The sequence below is a fragment of the Stenella coeruleoalba genome (assembly GCF_951394435.1).
Source record: "Stenella coeruleoalba genome assembly, chromosome: 18".
In the NCBI taxonomy this organism is placed as follows: Eukaryota; Metazoa; Chordata; class Mammalia; order Artiodactyla; family Delphinidae; genus Stenella; species Stenella coeruleoalba.
The window spans coordinates 23,480,261-23,498,075 of record NC_137164.1 but is presented as its reverse complement, the minus strand read 5'-3'; the positions used below and the strand labels follow the sequence as shown (position 1 = coordinate 23,498,075).

Sequence of the window (17,815 nt, the reverse complement as noted above, 5' to 3'; positions counted from 1 at the left end):
AGAAGTACGAGCCTGGACTCAGTAACAAATTCAAATAGGGGAAAAAAGTACCAGTTTATATTTTTGTTTACTAGTGTTACAAAATACATACATTTCATTGCTGTCAAGCTAGTGCTCTGAATTTTCTTCTAAGGATAAAAACTATTGTTCAAGGATGGTCCAAGTTTCAATAAATCAGTTCAGTTCATTGCAATTTCCAGCTTGTGGCCCAGATCCTTTCAAGTCCTTGACCACAGTGCTCTGTCTTTTCCCACTGGAGCTTCAACTTTCTTCTCTTACTCAAAAAGTTACACTGGGTCAGGTTCAGGTGCAATCAGGTTCAATCATTATGGGATTCATTGTAAAGCTTATTAGGAATCTACAAGCTTTCTGTTATAAAACTCAGGGCTGCGCTTTCTGCTATGTGAACTTCCAAACAGTAGGAAACACATTGTCTTTTTGTCTCCAATAAAATTATGTCCCTGGAGAAAACCTAACTTTTGTCCCATATGCTCAAACTACATAGTCTGTATTGTTGCCCTCAGCAGGAATGGACACAGCTATTTTATTCATTAAGAGACAACTGAACGAGTATTTTCATATAACATAGAAAAGCTCACTATAAACTCCAAAGGACAATACAAACATAAGTTTTATCAAAAGCTGATAGAGAGCATAAAATATGTTTAAAGACTTGATCAGTTGCTTCAAAACTGATTACTGAGTTTATTATCCAGAGAGATTTCCTATTGGATTAAATTTGGATCTACATTTAACTAGAATCAATAGAAAGAATAGGAGATGTAGGAAATAAATAGTGCCACCAATATTTAGGTGTTCAGCAATAAGGAAATAAAGAATAAGGGTCAAGGTTCCTGTAACAAAAAAGTAATCTTTTCCACCTCTAATCAAATAATGCATTTTTATTGGGTGCCCATTGAAGATTAATTTCTTAGCAATGGGACCTATTAATGTGACATAACACTATCTTTAAAATGCTTAAAGCTTTATAATCCAATTCTCAGAAATTCAGAGAAGTAACTGGCTACTACTAACCAGTGTTATAGAAATACAATATCAGGTTTTTTAATAGGAAGACTTTTAAAGAGAAAGAAAAGTAAAAGACTAAACTAATTCATGACCTACTTTATTATAAAATAGGTAGCAGTAACAGTTCCCCTTTACCCAACAAAATAGTCTAACCAGTGTATCAGAGTTTTTATGTTTCCTTATAACCAGAGAAGAACACATAAATTCACATTTGATATTTTAAAACTGTTCTGACTGGGCTATGGAAGCAGAAAAATCCAGTCAAAATAACATGAGTACACATCCACGGTTGGCAGCTGCAGCAGAACTGGGAGCTTCCATTAACACTTTTTAAAGTCTCATTTACAAAATGAAACCACCACAATTTAAAAATACACCTTAGTGATAGTGGGAGGGTTAAACACATAAGTGAAGCCAGTCAGTTTCAAAAGAATTTGCTCCTTTAAGTCATGAAAGCCTTTACATTAAATTCTTCTCCTGAGACAATCACACTGCAGTAAACTCAAATAACCCAGCTGCTCCCTAGGAAAATCTAGAATAATGATATCTATGGTAGTTACGAGCACTGGTCCAACATCAACATGATATTCTGGGTACTCTTACTGCCTGACATTAGAAATAAGATAGAGACTATTTCCACTATTAAAAATTACTTACTAGTTCTATTTTAAGATTTTTTCCCTAATATGTTAGTCAACATAAAACAATTTTAATGGTAGTTCTTGTCTGAGCTTTTATATTCAAGTATGAGTATCTTACCATCTATACTAGTTCAATCATTCTAAAGTAGTCTACAAATGGTAAAGCATCATATCAAAGGATTAATATGCTTTGTTCCATGGGGGGAAAATGAAGTATGACCTAAATAAACATATAGCTTGAGAGCTGATTTCACTTTCTAGTGTCAATTCATGCCACCAGTTCAGAAGAATTGGATATTGTACATGTATGTGTGTGTGAGCACGCAAAGCAGCTGGCATCCTCACAAATACCACACCCCAATAATATAAAGATTCAAAGGTAATATAGATTCCAAAACTGTATTCAATATTACTTCAGTGTTTCCCCAAAACATTGAAAAAACTTTATAGGTAGTGTTTTAACCAAGGATGCTCATTTTATTGCCATTTATACCTCCTGTGTTCAGCCTGCTGGATTTTGGCTCTTTCTTCCTCCTCTTGCTCTCGTTTAAATTCCAGTAATTCACTCTAGGAACAATGAAATTTTAAAATATGGTTTTCAATTAACATGGTTGTACAGAAGACACCCAAATCAATTAAGTATTTGACCTTAGCTGGTACAATATTTCATTTTTGAAACTTTTACTTGAGTACCATTTCCATGTAAAATTATTTTCTTACATAACCAGGTAGCAAAAATAATTGTGCCTTAGTCAAATAATAACTCTGTGAGTGTAAAATTGTGAGATTAAAAAGCCAATGTGCATGTTCAAGATATTAGACCATTCAGTACAACGTAACACAGAGGAAAACACAATGTGAGCCAAGCTCACCTCTGTCTTACAAAGAAAAAACAAATTAGTTCCTTAACGAATGTTACACAATACTATTTCTTGGTAATTTCTCTAAAAAAAGCTTCTTTTTCCCAACAAATTCATGGCTACTTACAAATATATATTGCACTTGATTCTGTAGAGCAATTCCAAAAACACTTTCCATTCTGGAGAATAATACTCACCTATCATTGACTGGTTACTTCATATACTAGCAGAACTTTGGACTCCCTGGAGAGGATACTTTGCTTCAAATAGGAGATCATGTTACTAAAACTAAATCTCTAGTTTCTGACATTCTGATTATATTCTTGGAAGAGGCAACAACTTCCACACTCAGTTACTGTGTTTACAGTATTAAACCAAAGAACTAGGTGCCAGAGAATCTCAATACTCAACTGCATACATCTTGAGGCAGACCAAGTTATAACCTCATGTCAAAGACAGAAAAAGGCAGAGGGAAGTTATCAGGCCCATGTCATAAGTTAGTGCCTAAGTCAAAGAGGTTTTCTGAGAGAGAAAATATTGTCACCTCTTGATAAACACATACAAACACATGTATTTTTTTAACCCCCAAACTTCCATGATGAAAAGTATAAAATAAATTCAAAGTTCAGATTGACATTTTATTCTTTTAACTATATTCAAAGGCCTTCCAACATTCTATAGTCTCCAGAATAAAAAGACTGGTTTCTTATACTGTGATAATCAAAATATGCTACTCATTAATCCCTAAAGCACATTATTTAATTCTAATTTCTACCTAGCACCAATGACAAGGGTGAAATTGGAGACTTTTCTAAATAACTGAATAATATTCATTCAGCCACTTCACAAGTACTTATTAAATACCTCGATGCCAAGCCTTGTGCTAGAGACCCATTCTCTACAATGGCATAAAGTCTTTCATTTTAATTTTTGTCGCTATATGAACATAGTTTAAAAGTCTACCAAGCAACAGTACTACTTATACTAGGCTTATATTAAAATAAAAGAAGCTCCAGTCCTCTCCCTCACCCACACAATCATGTTCAATTTTTGTGTGTGGTTTCATCTGTCATTTATCTCCTTCAAAGCATGAATATTCTATTTCTTAATTTAAAAAAAAATAGTTTTTTTTTTTGGCTTCCTACCATGGAGAAGATTTATATCTCTATTACTACCTCCATCCCAATTCCAACTTCCCTTCCTGGTACACCACCATCCTCATCCCTCATCCTTACAACTTTTTTTTTTAAACTTTCAGTGAGGTGGGGGAAGGGTCCTAGGGATCTTACCATTCCTGAGTTAGATTTCCAAGTCATCCTTCTTTCAACCCTAGCCCTCAGAAATACCAGCTGCCTCCAATTCCACACTTGTATCGGGACTGCTTCAACTTCAACGTTACCACTTCTTGAAAATGAGTTCTGCCTTTTCCTGCTCTACTTGCCAGCTTGAAATTGTGCTGATATCCTGGTTTGTTTGGTTTTTTTGCTCCAGCCTCCTGGCCTGTTCTTTTGTTCTACATACTGGCTTATTGTGCCTTTTTAAAAAACATTTCGTGGGCTTCCCTGGTGGTGCAGTGGTTGAGAGTCCGCCTGCCGATGCAGGGGACACGGGTTCATGCCCGGGTCCGGGAAGATCCCACATGCCGCGGAGCGGCTGGGCCCATGAGCCATGGCCGCTGAGCCTGCGCGTCCGGAGCCTGTGCTCCACAACGGGAGAGGCCACAACAGTGAGAGGCCCGTGTACCGCAAACAAAAAAAAAGAAATGAGGGAGAACCAGCTTCCCCAAATATTAAAACATATCATGAAACTACAGTAATTAAAACAATCTGATTGAGTCCAGGTAAAGACTTACTACATGGAAACACAGTTTACCATAAGTAGTTGTGCTAAACCCTTGCAGGAGAGAGAGTTCAATGAATGATGATGGACTAGCCAACTACTGTGAGAAAATTAGGACAAGATCCTTTATTTTTATATCAAAATAAATTTTATAGAGCCCTAGGATTTGAATCTAAAAGATGGAACCACCGAAGTTTCCAAAGGAGGCATGGGTAAGTTTATTTATAAACTTGGAATGAGGAAGGTCCAGAAATCATAAAGGAAAAGGATTAATAAATTTGGCTGTATGAAAATTCAAAGCTTCAATTGGGGAAAAAAAACTTAAAAAAATGTTTATGACATACATAGGCTAATTCAATTATTCTTTTATTCAGTCATTCAACAATATCTGAGTGCTTATTATGAGGCAGGCTTGGATCTACATGACGGAGAAATGATAATGAACAAGATAGACGAGATCCTTGCTCCTTAAGAGTTTATATTCTGGAAAAAACGAAGCCCATGAATAAGTGAGAAAAATATCCACCTATAATCCTATGCAAAGGATTAAACACACTGTTGTGAGGCTCAGTGGCTCAGTTCCTATTTTAGATGGAGTCTCAGGGAAGGCCTGAGGAGGTAGTCAAAGACCTTATATAAACCAACAAGGAAAACACAACCGCCAAACAGAAAAAGGCCAAGGATAGGAGGAGGAAGTTGGCAGATAAACTACAGACTGCCTGTAAATTAAAAATAGTCATCATCTTCACACAAAGTCAAAGAAATATAAATCAAAACGAGATAAAATTTTTCTTCTGTCACAGTGAGAGAAACTAGAAAAGTTTGATAGAGAATCAGGTACATCCTAGCACTTTGGTGGAGTGTCTAAGTTAATAAAAACTAATGTAGTTTTTGGAGAGCAATAAACATTGATATGTAAAATGTACACATCCTTTGCAGAAGTGTTCAAAGATATGTATAAAAGGAGAGGCAAAAAAAAAAAGGAGAGGCATACTTGTATTATTGAAACAGTAAAAGCTCAGGAGAAAGTCTTAATGCACATTAACAAGGACCTGGCACAGTCAGGTAGACCATCCACACAACAGGATACTATGCAGCAGTTACAAAGAATCAGATAGACTGAGGGGGGTGCCTACGGTGAGATCTCTAGGACACATTAAATAATAAAAGTTAGGTTCAGAGCAATTTCGTGGGGGACTCTTCCATGTAAATAGAAAAGATACACATACATCCATTTTAACTCACATGCTGGTGTACATCATATTTTAGACATTTTTATGGTAAACCACATACTAAAATGCTAACTATAACTATCACTGAGATAAAAGCCTAGCGAGTAGATAGGCAGAGGAAGGAAACTTTAATATCATAAGTAGTGGTTTTTTTTTAATTTTTGAACCATGTGAATATATTACTTCCTCAAACCATCAAGAAGGTTTATCTGTGTGGGAGACCATTTCTGTTTCTTTATGCTTTCCTTTATTTAAAAATCCCAGTGGACATACAGTTTTTAATATGTAAAAATGTAAAAGAGCAAAATACTACATCATGAAGCCAAGGACTCTCAGGGAAGAAGTAAAGAGGATGGGAAGAGAATAGCACGCAGCATCCTGTTACAGAGGCAAGGACAGGGGAGAGGAGAAAACAGAGCAGGAGGGAAGGGTAAGGGAACTGATGAGGCATCATCATGCAAGACCACTGCTCCAGGTGGCAGAAGGGGGGGGCTCTAGCTCCACTGCACTCAGGATTATTATTCTATAAGCAGCAAACCATATTTACTAGGGAGAGGCTGGTTTTCCTTTGGTGGCACAAAGGATTATTTCAACTAATTAATTTGTTCTGCTGAACTGACAGCCACTGCAGATGCATCTGCATGCTTTATAAGAGTATTCCTGGTTCATTGATGCGGTTCTCACACATAAGTGCAATACCTCGTTGGACAGATACAAAATAAGTCATTCCTGTTCCAAGGACTGAGCTTTGGACATTAAGAAAATCAAAACACTCTAAGCCAGAGGGACATGACGCACAGCATCTAAGACACTGTCAAATCTTATCTCACTCAACACAAATTTGTGAAGCACCAACCGTTTTCCAGACACCTGGATTCAGGCTGAAGGTACAGATGCAAGGAAGACCCAGCTCCAACCTGAAGGAAATCACAGTATAATGAGAGAGACAGACCCAGAAACAACTGTGATACAAAACAAAAAGATGCATTACTGAATACAAGTTCAAGCAACATGACACAGGAATACGAAGGAAGGGATGCAAATGAGAGACAAGGAATAAATGTTCCTGAATGTTCGACGTTTTAAGTGCATCCATGAAGGCTCCCAGGGGAAAGAGTGTGTGTCTTCTCACTGCTCTGCTCATCTCCCTGCATTCAGACAGAGCTCCATACAGAGAAGGTACTTAAGTACTAGGAAAAACAAAATATCATCTTGGAGATGCCAAGAGCAGAACCTCCTGTAAACACTGGTCAATGAGGACAACACTGCAAACGGTGCCACTTTCTGTGCCCACTCTGCCAGGATTGCTCTCACTGGAGGAAGGGCTGCCAGGGATCAGTGCTGGGGGCCCAAGCTAACAGCAAGAAGGAAAAGGGTCACCATCTCCTGCTAGAGGTTATAGAAATCACTTCTCTGTGTTGCAGTTTACCAAAGGCTCAACTATACAACAAACAGGTGTGTTCAAGGCTGGATGCTTGAGAAAGCTGATGAGTTTAAAGGCATGTTCCAAAGCAAGGCTGTAGTAACTGGAGACTAGGATAGGGTCATTTTGAAATCATGTTTGAATTCCGGTGGGACGTGTTCTGACATGGTTCAGCTCGACTGCTTTATGTAAACATGAAAGTGCCATCACACGGGCAGGATATACTTCTCCCGGGAGAGAGTGTTCTCTCAGCTCAACGAGAGGGAAAGCATAGTAGAAGCAGGAGAGTTAATGCCATGGAGTTCAAGAACCCCTACTTTGAATGATTTTTAAAACAGGAGAAGAGTTTGGGGCCGGGGACAGCTTAGAGGAGTCTTGGTTCTGTGGCTCCCCACAGTAGTAACTTTGCCCAGAAGAACAAAGATGTCCTTGGCTATGAGAAAAAGTGGAAATGGCCTCAAAATATCGAGAGGAGACCAACCAAATCCAAGGAAGTAAATACTCATGGGTAAAGTAGGAGAGTGAAAATATAGCATTAATAATGTGTACTCCTTTCTTTCTAGTTATTGTTAATTCTATCATTTTAATATAAAGAAACTTTCAGCTTTCTGAAAAGTCTACTATTGTAGACTTTCAGCTACAATAGTCATTGAATCACACAGCTCTCTATCTCCCACCCATAAATACTTCCTATTAAATTTCTTCTAACTTAAGAAATTTTTTAAGAAATTATATTTCTTTCTAACTTAAAAAAATTTCTTTGTCATAAAATTTACTTATATATTGTCGAAAATGTAGAAAATACGAAAACTATGAAGGAAAACATAATAATCACTCATTAAAACCCTCTACCCAGAGATAAGCTCCTTTAACATGTCAGTATATTTCCCTCATTTCTTGATTTACATACATACAGAAATTATAACCGCTTATCAACACCTCGAGTCACATTTACAGGCTTCCACATGCCAGGCAATAGGATAAACTCTCCACGTGCTCTCTCTCACGTAATCTTAGAAACAATGTCATTAGGTAAATAACATCACTATCATCCATAACAGATAAGGTTTAGAGAGATGACGTAATCCACTCACAAAGTACCATAAGAAGAAGAGGTAGGCTTCTAAACTCACCCACTCTATTTTATAATCTTGCCTTTTTTCAGTTTCACGTAGGTGAGCATATTCCTACGTCATTAAAACACAGTAGTAATTGATGCACTGTATTCCAAACTTCAAAATCTTCAAATCCTCTACTGCTGAATAAATTGTTTCAAATTTTCCATTAAGATGATTTTAAAAATAAACACTCTTATATAAACAACTTGTGTGCATCTCTGATTATTTCCTCAGAATAGATGTATACCTTTTAGATCTAATACTTTTATATTTAGGAAAGTCTTTAGAATTTGGTATCGTCGGATAGCCCTTCAGTTCCCCTTTTACCAGCAGCAGTACAAGGGAGTCTGTAATGTTTTTTAATAGCTAATAATGTAAGCCCTCCTTGCCCCAGCAAACACACAAATTATTATCCATATTTTTATAAAACTTCTTGTTTAATATTGTGCTTATTCTCCCAGTTGAAGTGTAGATATAGTTTTTCAACCTACATCAAATTCCATTGAGATATTTATTGGAATTCCATTTAACTCACTAATTAATTTGGATAGAACTGTAGTTATTATTGATTTTACCACTAAGGGGTATCAGCCATCTCTACTTTATTCAAATTGACTTTAATGGATCACAGGAAAGTTCTCAGGTTTTCTGGGGGGGAGGTTAGGTTTGGGGGGTTTTGGGGGGTTCTTTTTTTTTTAGGGATTGAGCAATTTTTTACATGGTTGCTTTTTAAATTTTTTTTATTTAATTTTATTTATTTATTTATTTTACTTTTGGCTGCATTTGGTCTTCGTTGCTGTGTACAGGCTTTCTCTAGTTGTGGCGAGCAGGGGCTACTCTTCGTTGTGGTGCGTGGGTTTCTCATTGCAGTGGTTTCCCTTGTTGCAGAGCACAGGCTCTAAGCACATAGGCTTCAGCAGATGTGGCGCGCGGGCTTAGTTGCTCCATGGCATGTGGGATCTTCCCGAACCAGGGCTCAAAGCCGTGTCCCCTGCATTGGCAAGTGGATTCTTAACCTCTGTGACACCAGGGAAGTCCCCATAGTTGCTTTTTGATGAGATCTTTTTATCCCCTATTTTCTAATTAATTTTTTGCTAATATTTGAGGAAGTTGTTGATTCTTATATAAATGTTTTATAACCAACTCTAACTCCATTTGTTCTAAGTATTTTTCAGTTGATTCTCTTGGGTTGTACGGGCAGATTGCTGTCATCTATAAATTACTTATTTCCAATAATTAGACAAACTCCTTTTTTTATTTTTGCCTTATCAAGTTGACTAAAACAAGTCCCAAACCTTGTTCCATGCAAAACTGAAGGTTTTTTCCCCTTCACTAAAAAGAGTTTTTCTTCAAATAACATTGAGAAGCACTACGTTAGAATTTGCAGAACAACACTGGTTAGTGGTAGGGGTTGCAAATACCCTTATGTTGTTCACTGTTCTAATATTTTACCACTGACATTAATGTTGGTTATTGCTTTGGAAGACTATATGTATCTTAAGAGAAAAAATTTTATTTCTAGCTCACTATGTTTTTTTTAATTGATAGATTTTAACTTACCAATGCCCATTTTTTACAACTACAGAGGTAGTCAAATTCTTTTTCTCTCACAACCTATCATATCTGCAGTGATATGATATAAAAAGTTGTAATATATAGCTAGTCATCTTTGCATTCAAAGAAAAAACCTTACTATGTCTTGGTAAATTATTTAAGAGAAAAAAAATCCCATTAGGTTAGAATTTTCTTTCAGATGTTAATATCTATAAATCTCTGGGTGTGTATGTGTGTGTGTGTGTGTTTGTGTGTCTTCTCCCGTTACCAGGTTGTGACATCATGGGGATGACAGTTAAATAATATTAATTCTAAATTATTTCATCTTTTTCCTTTCTCTGAAACAATTCGTAGAACATAGAAAAACAATCTGTTCCTTGAAAATTCTGATGAACTTGCCTGGAAAATTATCCACATTTAGCTTGTTAGGGAGAAGTAATTCTCAGAAAATTTTAGAAATCACTCACATCTTCATTTGTCTTTATTTTAATTCTTTGAATCATTTTAGAGTTTTACATTTTCTCATAAAACCATTCACTTAATCCACATATTCATTAGCATAGTATTATATAGTAATATAAACTTAATCTTTTCTAAAACTGTGGTTCTAGCCACTCATTTCTACTGTTGTGTAGAAACAGTAGAAATGCAGTTGTGTAATCTTTTCTTCATTAGACTTACCAGAGATCTGTTCATTTTGTTGACCTTATCAAAGAGCAAGCTGTTGGATTTTTATAACAGCTGTTTCTTGATGTTTTGTTATTAATCTCTGTTCTTAATTACTTCCTTCAGTATAGTTTATTGTTCTTGTTCTAAATTCTTAGGCTGGATACTTAATTCATTTCTGTTTTGAGTACTGATTGGATTTAAAGTTATGATTTTTCTTTCTCTGAGTAGAGCATCTCAGGGTACAGCTTTGAATGCATTCCCCATAAAGTGCTCTCACCACTTTTTCTAGTGTATTCTATGATAATTTTCTCTGTCATTGAATAATTTAAGTATGTTCTCATTTTTTGGTTTGTTTTTACTTTCCAAATGAGTATATAAAATCAATAACCATGCAAAATCAGTAAGTGCACTCAGCCTATCAGAAAAAAAATTTTGAATTCCTAGAAGGTAGAAAGGAGACAAAATAAGCTATATGGAGAAACAAACATGCAGGATAAACCGGGGTTGAGTTAGCTGTGTTTCTGAAGGAGATCTGGGAGGCATTCATGAAGATGACCAGTTGGAGAATTACACTGAGATGAGCTTGGCAGTGGGCTCTTCCCCTGCCATGCTTGTGTGCATAGCAGCAAGCACTGACACGGCCCCTTGGGTAACAGTGAAGGGAGGAAGGGTGTCTGAGCTCAGAGAAACAGGACAATGTCCCAGTACCTGCTGACTTCAGGAGAACAAGAGGCTGCCACACACAGAAGACAGGCTCCTGTATATCTCACTTGGTCATGTGCCCAAAGAAACATGAGGAGATAACCAAGAATCACCAAACATTCGAGAAAGAAAACTACACGAGATAAAACTTAAAATGGAAAGGAAAAAAAGTACTGCTAAAATAGTAAATAGAAAATTTTAACGGTTGTATAATTACCATCAATGAAGAGATCAGAAAGACTACTGCACTTATAAAACAGAACGTGGCTATGAAAAAGTAAGTCAGCAACCTTGGTAAATAAACAGATTTGATGCATGTGCCAAGTAAGCAGAATGGACACTCATGAAGTAACGCAGTGAACAGGATGACCTAGCTCAAGGTTTCCTTCAGAATGCAACGGAAAAGGCCAAAGAGACAGGAAGTATAAGAAAAACAACTAAGAGAGATAGAGAACAGATACAGAATTTCCGAAAGCCACTTGATACATAACCCAGAAATGGACAGAAGAGACAATACAGGGGAAGAAATGTGAAAGGAAAATAGAAGTTTCCCTGAACTGGAGTGAGATTTATATTTTGAGCTTAAATAGGCCAACCAAAGGTCATACAAAATTTAAAACAAAAACACTGTGTAATTTCTTATGATGGGGAGTAAAGGAGAGGAGAGAAAAGAGGAAAAATAAATAAATGGAACAGAAAATTCTGAGTCAAGAAAATAAAAAACAGAAAGCATGAAAGAAAATGTAGTTAAAAAGTAAATTATGTAGGAGGGGCAGAGTCAAGATGGCGTACTAGGAGGATGCAGTATTCGCATCTCCTCACAACTAGGGCACCTACCAGGCACCAGTGGGGGACCACGGACATCTAAGGGGACGGGAGGAACCCCCAGCAACCGGGTAGGATGTGGGGCATGGGGGGAGTGAAGGGGGAGGAGAAGTGGAGGTGGGATGGGACTGGTGGCCCTGAGGGGCGGCTGGGGGAGGGAAAGGCATCCCACACCCAAAGGGGCAAATTGGGGAACCATTGGGAGGGCAGAGGATCAAAAGGGAGTGTGGCCAGGTTTCCACTGCCCATTTGGGCCCCCAGGAACCTGCTGAGATCCTGGGCCTGATCCTCTGCCCACCTATGCCTCCTCCAGCTGCATGGATCCTGAGGGAAGGAAGGGGGAGCAAAAGTAAAGGCCGGACCTCCAGGACCAACACCCCTGAGGGGTGGTTAGGGGGAGAGGAGGAGTTCCTGCACCCAGCGGGACCCACCCATGGTTAGGGATCCAGCAGTGGCGGGGAGACCCTGGGGGACATGGTAGGGGAGGGGCGTGAAGGAACAGAAGGGAATGGGGGCAGTGCTTTCCCTATCCATTAGTCACCGGGAAGACTGTTGGGCTCCCAGGCCTAATCCTCTGCCCTCAGAGCCTCCCTCCTGCCCCGCAGAGCCCAAGCCCCACCCCTACACCCCCACCCAGGGCCCCACCTCTACAACTGGAGACCCCCTCTGAGACCCCCTCCAATGCACTGGGGCTAAACCCCACCCACACAACCTCACTCAGCGCCCTACCTCCAAACTCCGGAACTCCACACTCCAGAGGCCCTCCTTTCGACATCTGGCCTTTCCCCTTACGTGCAGGTCCTAAGCAGAGGCCCTGCCCCATGCTTCAACATCACCCCGACTAGGCCCTGCCCCCCGCTAAAACGTCACGCCCCACCTACCTAGGTCCCACCCCACCCTAAACCGCACCCCTGCCTAAGTTCCACCCCCGCTAAACTCCACACCAATAGCCAAGGCTTCTTTTATTTTATTCCCTCTTTTACATTGGGGTTCTGTTTTACCTTGTTGATTCATTGTTGTTGATTCTTTTATATTTTTATTTTTCCTAATAAATCTTTTACTTCTCTAATTTTATTTAATTCTTTATACTTTGTTATTGTGCTCTCCTTTTGGCGTGTTTTTCCTCCCCCGTTTTTTTTTTTTTTTTCTTTTTTCTGTTGTGGTTTTATTTTACCTTGTTGCAGTTGTTTCAATTATAGTTTTATTTTTCCTAACATATTTTTTATCTTTCTAATTTTATTTTGTATTTTAATTCTTTGATATTGTACTGCTCCTTTTTTCTTTCTTTCTTCCTTATTGTTATTATTTTTTTTACCATGCCATGAAGCTTGCAGGATCTTGGTTCCCAGGCCTGAGGTCGGGCCCAAGATCCTGTGGTGGGAGCTCCAAGTCCAAATTGCTGGACTAACAGAGAACCTCAGAAATCATGGAATATCCACCAGAGTGAGGCTTCCTGGAGGTCCTCATCTCAGCACCAAGACCCAGCTCTATCCAACTGCCTGCAAACTCCAATGCTGGACGTCTCAGGCCAAACAACCAGAAAGACAGGCATACTGCATCAACGATCAAAAGAAAAAAAAATGAAATGACAAAATGATACATTACAGAAGAAAAAGCAAGGTAAAAACCTACAAGACCAAATAAATGAAGACGAATAGACAAGCTACCTGAAAAAGAATTCAGAGTAATGATAGTAAAGATGATCCAAATCTCGGAAACATAATGGAGAAAATATAAGAAACATTTAATGAGGATCTAGAAGAACTAAAAAGCAAACAAACAGTGATGAACAACACAATAACTGAAATTAAAAATACCCTAGAAGGAATCAATAACAGAATAACTGAGGCAGAAGAATGGATAAGTGACCTGGAAGATAAAAGGGTGGAAATAAATTCCAGCAGAATTAAAAAAAAAAAAGAATGAAAAGAATTGAGGACAGTCTCAGAGACCTCTGGGACAACATTAAACACACCAACATTCAAATTATAGGGGTCCCAGAAGAAGAAGACAAAAAGAAAGGGTCTGAGAATATATTTGAAGAGTTATAGTCAAAAACTTCCCCAACGTGGAAAAGTAAATACTCAATTTCAGGAAGCGCAGAGAGTTCCATAAGGATAAACCCAAAGAGACACACACTGAGACACATATTAATCAAACTATCAAAAATTAAATACAAAGAAAAAATGTTAAAAGCAGCAAGGGAAAAGCAACAAATAACATACACGGGAATCCCCATAAGCTTAACAGCTGAACTTTCAGCAGAAACTCTGCAAGCCAGAAGGGACTGGCAGGACATATTTAAAGTGATGAAAGGGAAGAACCAACAACCAAGATTACCTTACCCAGAAAGGATCTCATCCAGATTATACAGAGATATTAAAACCTTTACAGACAAGCAAAAGCTAAGAGAATTCAGCACCACCAAACCAGCTTTACAACAAATGCTAAAGGAACTTCTCTAGGCAAGAAACACAAGAGAAGGAAAAGACGTACAAAAACAAACCCAAAGCAATTAAGAAAATGGTAATAGGAACATACATATGGATAATGACCTTAAATGTAAATGGATTAAAAGCACCAACCAAAAGACATAGACTGGCTGAATGGATACATAAACAAGACCCATACATATGCTGTCTACCCACTTCAGACCCAGGGACACATACAGACTGAAAGTGAGGGGATGGAAAAAGATATTCCATTCAAATGGAAATCAAAAGAAAGTTGGAGTAGCAATACTCATATCAGACAAAATAGACTTTAAAATAAAGACTATTACAAGAGACAAACAGGGACATTACATAATGAACAACGGATCAACCCAAGAAGAAGATTGAAAAATTGTAAATATTTATGTACCCAACATGGGACCACCTCAATACATAAGGCAGATGCTAACAGCCATAGAAGGGGAAATCGATAGTAACACAAGCGTAGTAAGGGACTTTAACACCCGACTTTCGCCAATGGACATATCATCCAAAATGAAAAAAACACAGGAAACACAAGCTTCAAATGACACATTAAACAAGATGCACTTAATTGATATTTATAGGACATTCCATCCAAAAACAACAGAATACACTTTCTTCTCAAGTGCTCATGGAACATTCTCCAGGATAGACCATATCTTGGGTCACAAATCAAGCCTTGTTAAATTTAAGAAAATTGAAATCGTGTCAAGTAACTTTTCCGACCACAACTCTATAAGACTAGATATCAATTACAGGAAAAAAATTGTAAAAAGTACAAACACATGGAGGCCAAGCAATACGCTACTAAATAACCAAGAGATCACTGAAGAAATCAAAGAGGAAATCAAAAATACCTAGAAACAAATGACAATGAAAACACGATGATCCAAACCCTATGGGATGCAAGGCCAGGCACTATAAAACTATAAATGTAAGGCCAGGCACTATAAAACTATAACACTATAACACTATAAATATATAAAACTATAACACTATAAATGTAAGGCCAGGCACTATAAAACTCTTAGAGGAAAACATAGGCAAAACACTCTATGACATAAATCACAGCAAGATCCTTTTTGACCCACCTCCTAGAGAAATAGAAATAAAAACAAATATAAACAAATGGGACCTAACGAAACTTCAAAGCTTTTGCACAGCAAAGGAAACCATAAAAAAGACAAAAAGACAATCCCCGGAATGGGAGAAAATATTTGCAAACGAAGCAACTGACAAAGAATTAATCTCCAAAATACACAAACAGCTCATGCAGCTCAGTATCAAAAGAACAAACAACCCAATCCAAAAATGGGCAGAAGACCTAAACAGACATTTCTCCACAGAAGATATACAGATTGCCAACTCACTCATGAAAAGATGCTCAACATCACTAATCATTAGAGAAATGCAAATCAAAACTACAATGAGGTATCACCTCACACCGGTGAGAATGGCCATCATCAAAAAATCTACAAACTATAAATGCTGGAGAGGGTGTGGAGGAAAGGGAACCCTCTTGCACCTTTCGTGGAAACTGATACAGCCACTATGGAGAAAATTATGAAGGTTTCTTAATAAACTAAAGATAGAACTACCATATGACCCAGCAGTCCCACTACTGGGCATATACACTGAGAAAACCATAATTCAAAAACAGTCATGTACCACAATGTTCACTGCATCACTATTTACAATAGCCAGGACATGGAAGCAACCTAAGAGTCCATCGACAGATGAATGGATAAAGAAGTGTGGCACACATATATATAATGGAATATTACTCAGCCATATAAAGAAGTCATAGAGTCTGTCATACAGAGTGAAGTAAGTCAGAAAGAGAAAAACAAATACCGTATGCTAACACATATATATGGAATCTAAAAAAAAAAAAAATGGTTCTGATGAACCTAGGGGCAGGACAGGAATAAAGACACAGACGTAGAGAATGGACTTGAGGACACAGGGAGGGGGAAGGGTAAGCTGAGATGAAGTGAGAGAGTGGCATGGACATATGTACACTACCAAATGTAAAATAGCTAGTGGGAAGCAGCTGCATAGCACAGGGAGATCAGCTCAGTGCTTTGCGACCACCTAGAGAGGTGGGATAAGGAGGGTGGGAAGGAGACGCAAGAGGGAGGGGATATGGGGATATACGTATGCATACAGCTGATTCACTTTGTTATACAGCAGAAACTAACACTGTAAAGTAATTATACTCCGATACAGATATTAGGGAAAAAAAGTCAATTATGTAGCAAGAATATGTGCAAATACACTAGCAATCACAATAAATGAGAATATATTAAAAGAGACCACGAAATTGGGTAAAATGAAAATCAGCCATTTTTGTCACTAGAAATCTAATTTAAGCCAAGTGACACACAGGGGTTAAGTGAAGGAAAAAGAAATTGCCCCATAAATTCTAACAAGAAGGATGGCAGAAAAATATATTAGAATCAGACAAAATTAAAAGACCAAAAACATAAAGCTAAAAATCACTAAATGGGAAGAGTAGTATATTACATATTAATCAAAATCTGTACTAAAAGGTAGGCTTCTCATAAGTCTCATTGGTTGGAACTACTTCCCATATCAATGGCTGAACCAATCATAGTTAAGGAGACTAGAATTTCCATGATCAGTTAGACCATTTGCAAATGGATCCCTTGACTGATTTCTTCTGACTTCTTGGAAACACAGGCCATGGTAAGTAGGATGAATACATGAAGGAAAAAAACAAGGTTTTAGGAGAGAATTAGGCAATCGACAGTATTTTATACACCACTCAAGTTATCACAACACACAATTTTTTCTTGTATAGCATTAATTACTACCAAATGATTAATCACTATAAAACAAAAGTGCAATGTTTTTTGTCTCCTTTTGTCCATCTTCTCCATGAAAAAGTAAAATTCAGGAGAGCAGGGACCTTGTCTATCCTGTTTCTAATTGGAGCTCCAGCATCTTGCAGAAGGCTCAGTACATAATAGGAGCTCAATACATGTTTGTTGACAGGATGGATGGATGGATGAATACTGGGATGGATTACTCTGTGATAGATCAACCAGAATAATAAAGTGAAAAAAAAAAAAAAAAGGGCTTCCCTGGTGGCGCAGTGGTTGAGAGTCTGCCTGCCGATGCAGGGGACACAGGTTCGTGCCCCGGTCTGGGAAGATCCCACGTGCCACGGAGCGGCTGGGCCCATGAGCCATGGCCGCTGATCTTGCGCATCCGGAGCCTGTACTCCGCAATGGGAGAGACCACAGCAGTGAGAGGCCCGCGTACCAAAAAAAAAAAAAAAAAAGCCAGAAAAGGAAAGCTTTATATGGTGTTAAATAATGTCAGAGTTACAGGGATAGAGGGATTGCAAAAAGACCACTGCATTGAATGTTCTGAAGGGATTTTACCTTTAGAGAGCAGTTTCAGTAAGAACATTTATGAATATA

At 38.1% G+C, this 17,815-nt stretch overlaps 2 protein-coding genes across 3 annotated transcripts in view; one reads left to right on the top strand and one right to left on the bottom strand.

The window, feature by feature from the left end:
• EPSTI1 (epithelial stromal interaction 1) overlaps nt 1-17,815 on the bottom strand; it is a 99,107-nt gene that overhangs the window by 10,971 nt on the left and 70,321 nt on the right. For both annotated transcript variants that reach the window (XM_079902820.1, XM_079902821.1), the window contains one exon: nt 2,164-2,237. In XM_079902820.1, coding sequence (XP_079758946.1) covers nt 2,164-2,237 — 74 coding nt within the window. The remainder of the gene's footprint in view (nt 1-2,163; nt 2,238-17,815) is intronic.
• LOC307176540 (uncharacterized protein) overlaps nt 1-17,815 on the top strand; it is a gene marked incomplete at its 5' end in the record, with an annotated part of 40,340 nt that overhangs the window by 18,262 nt on the left and 4,263 nt on the right. The window lies entirely within an intron of this gene.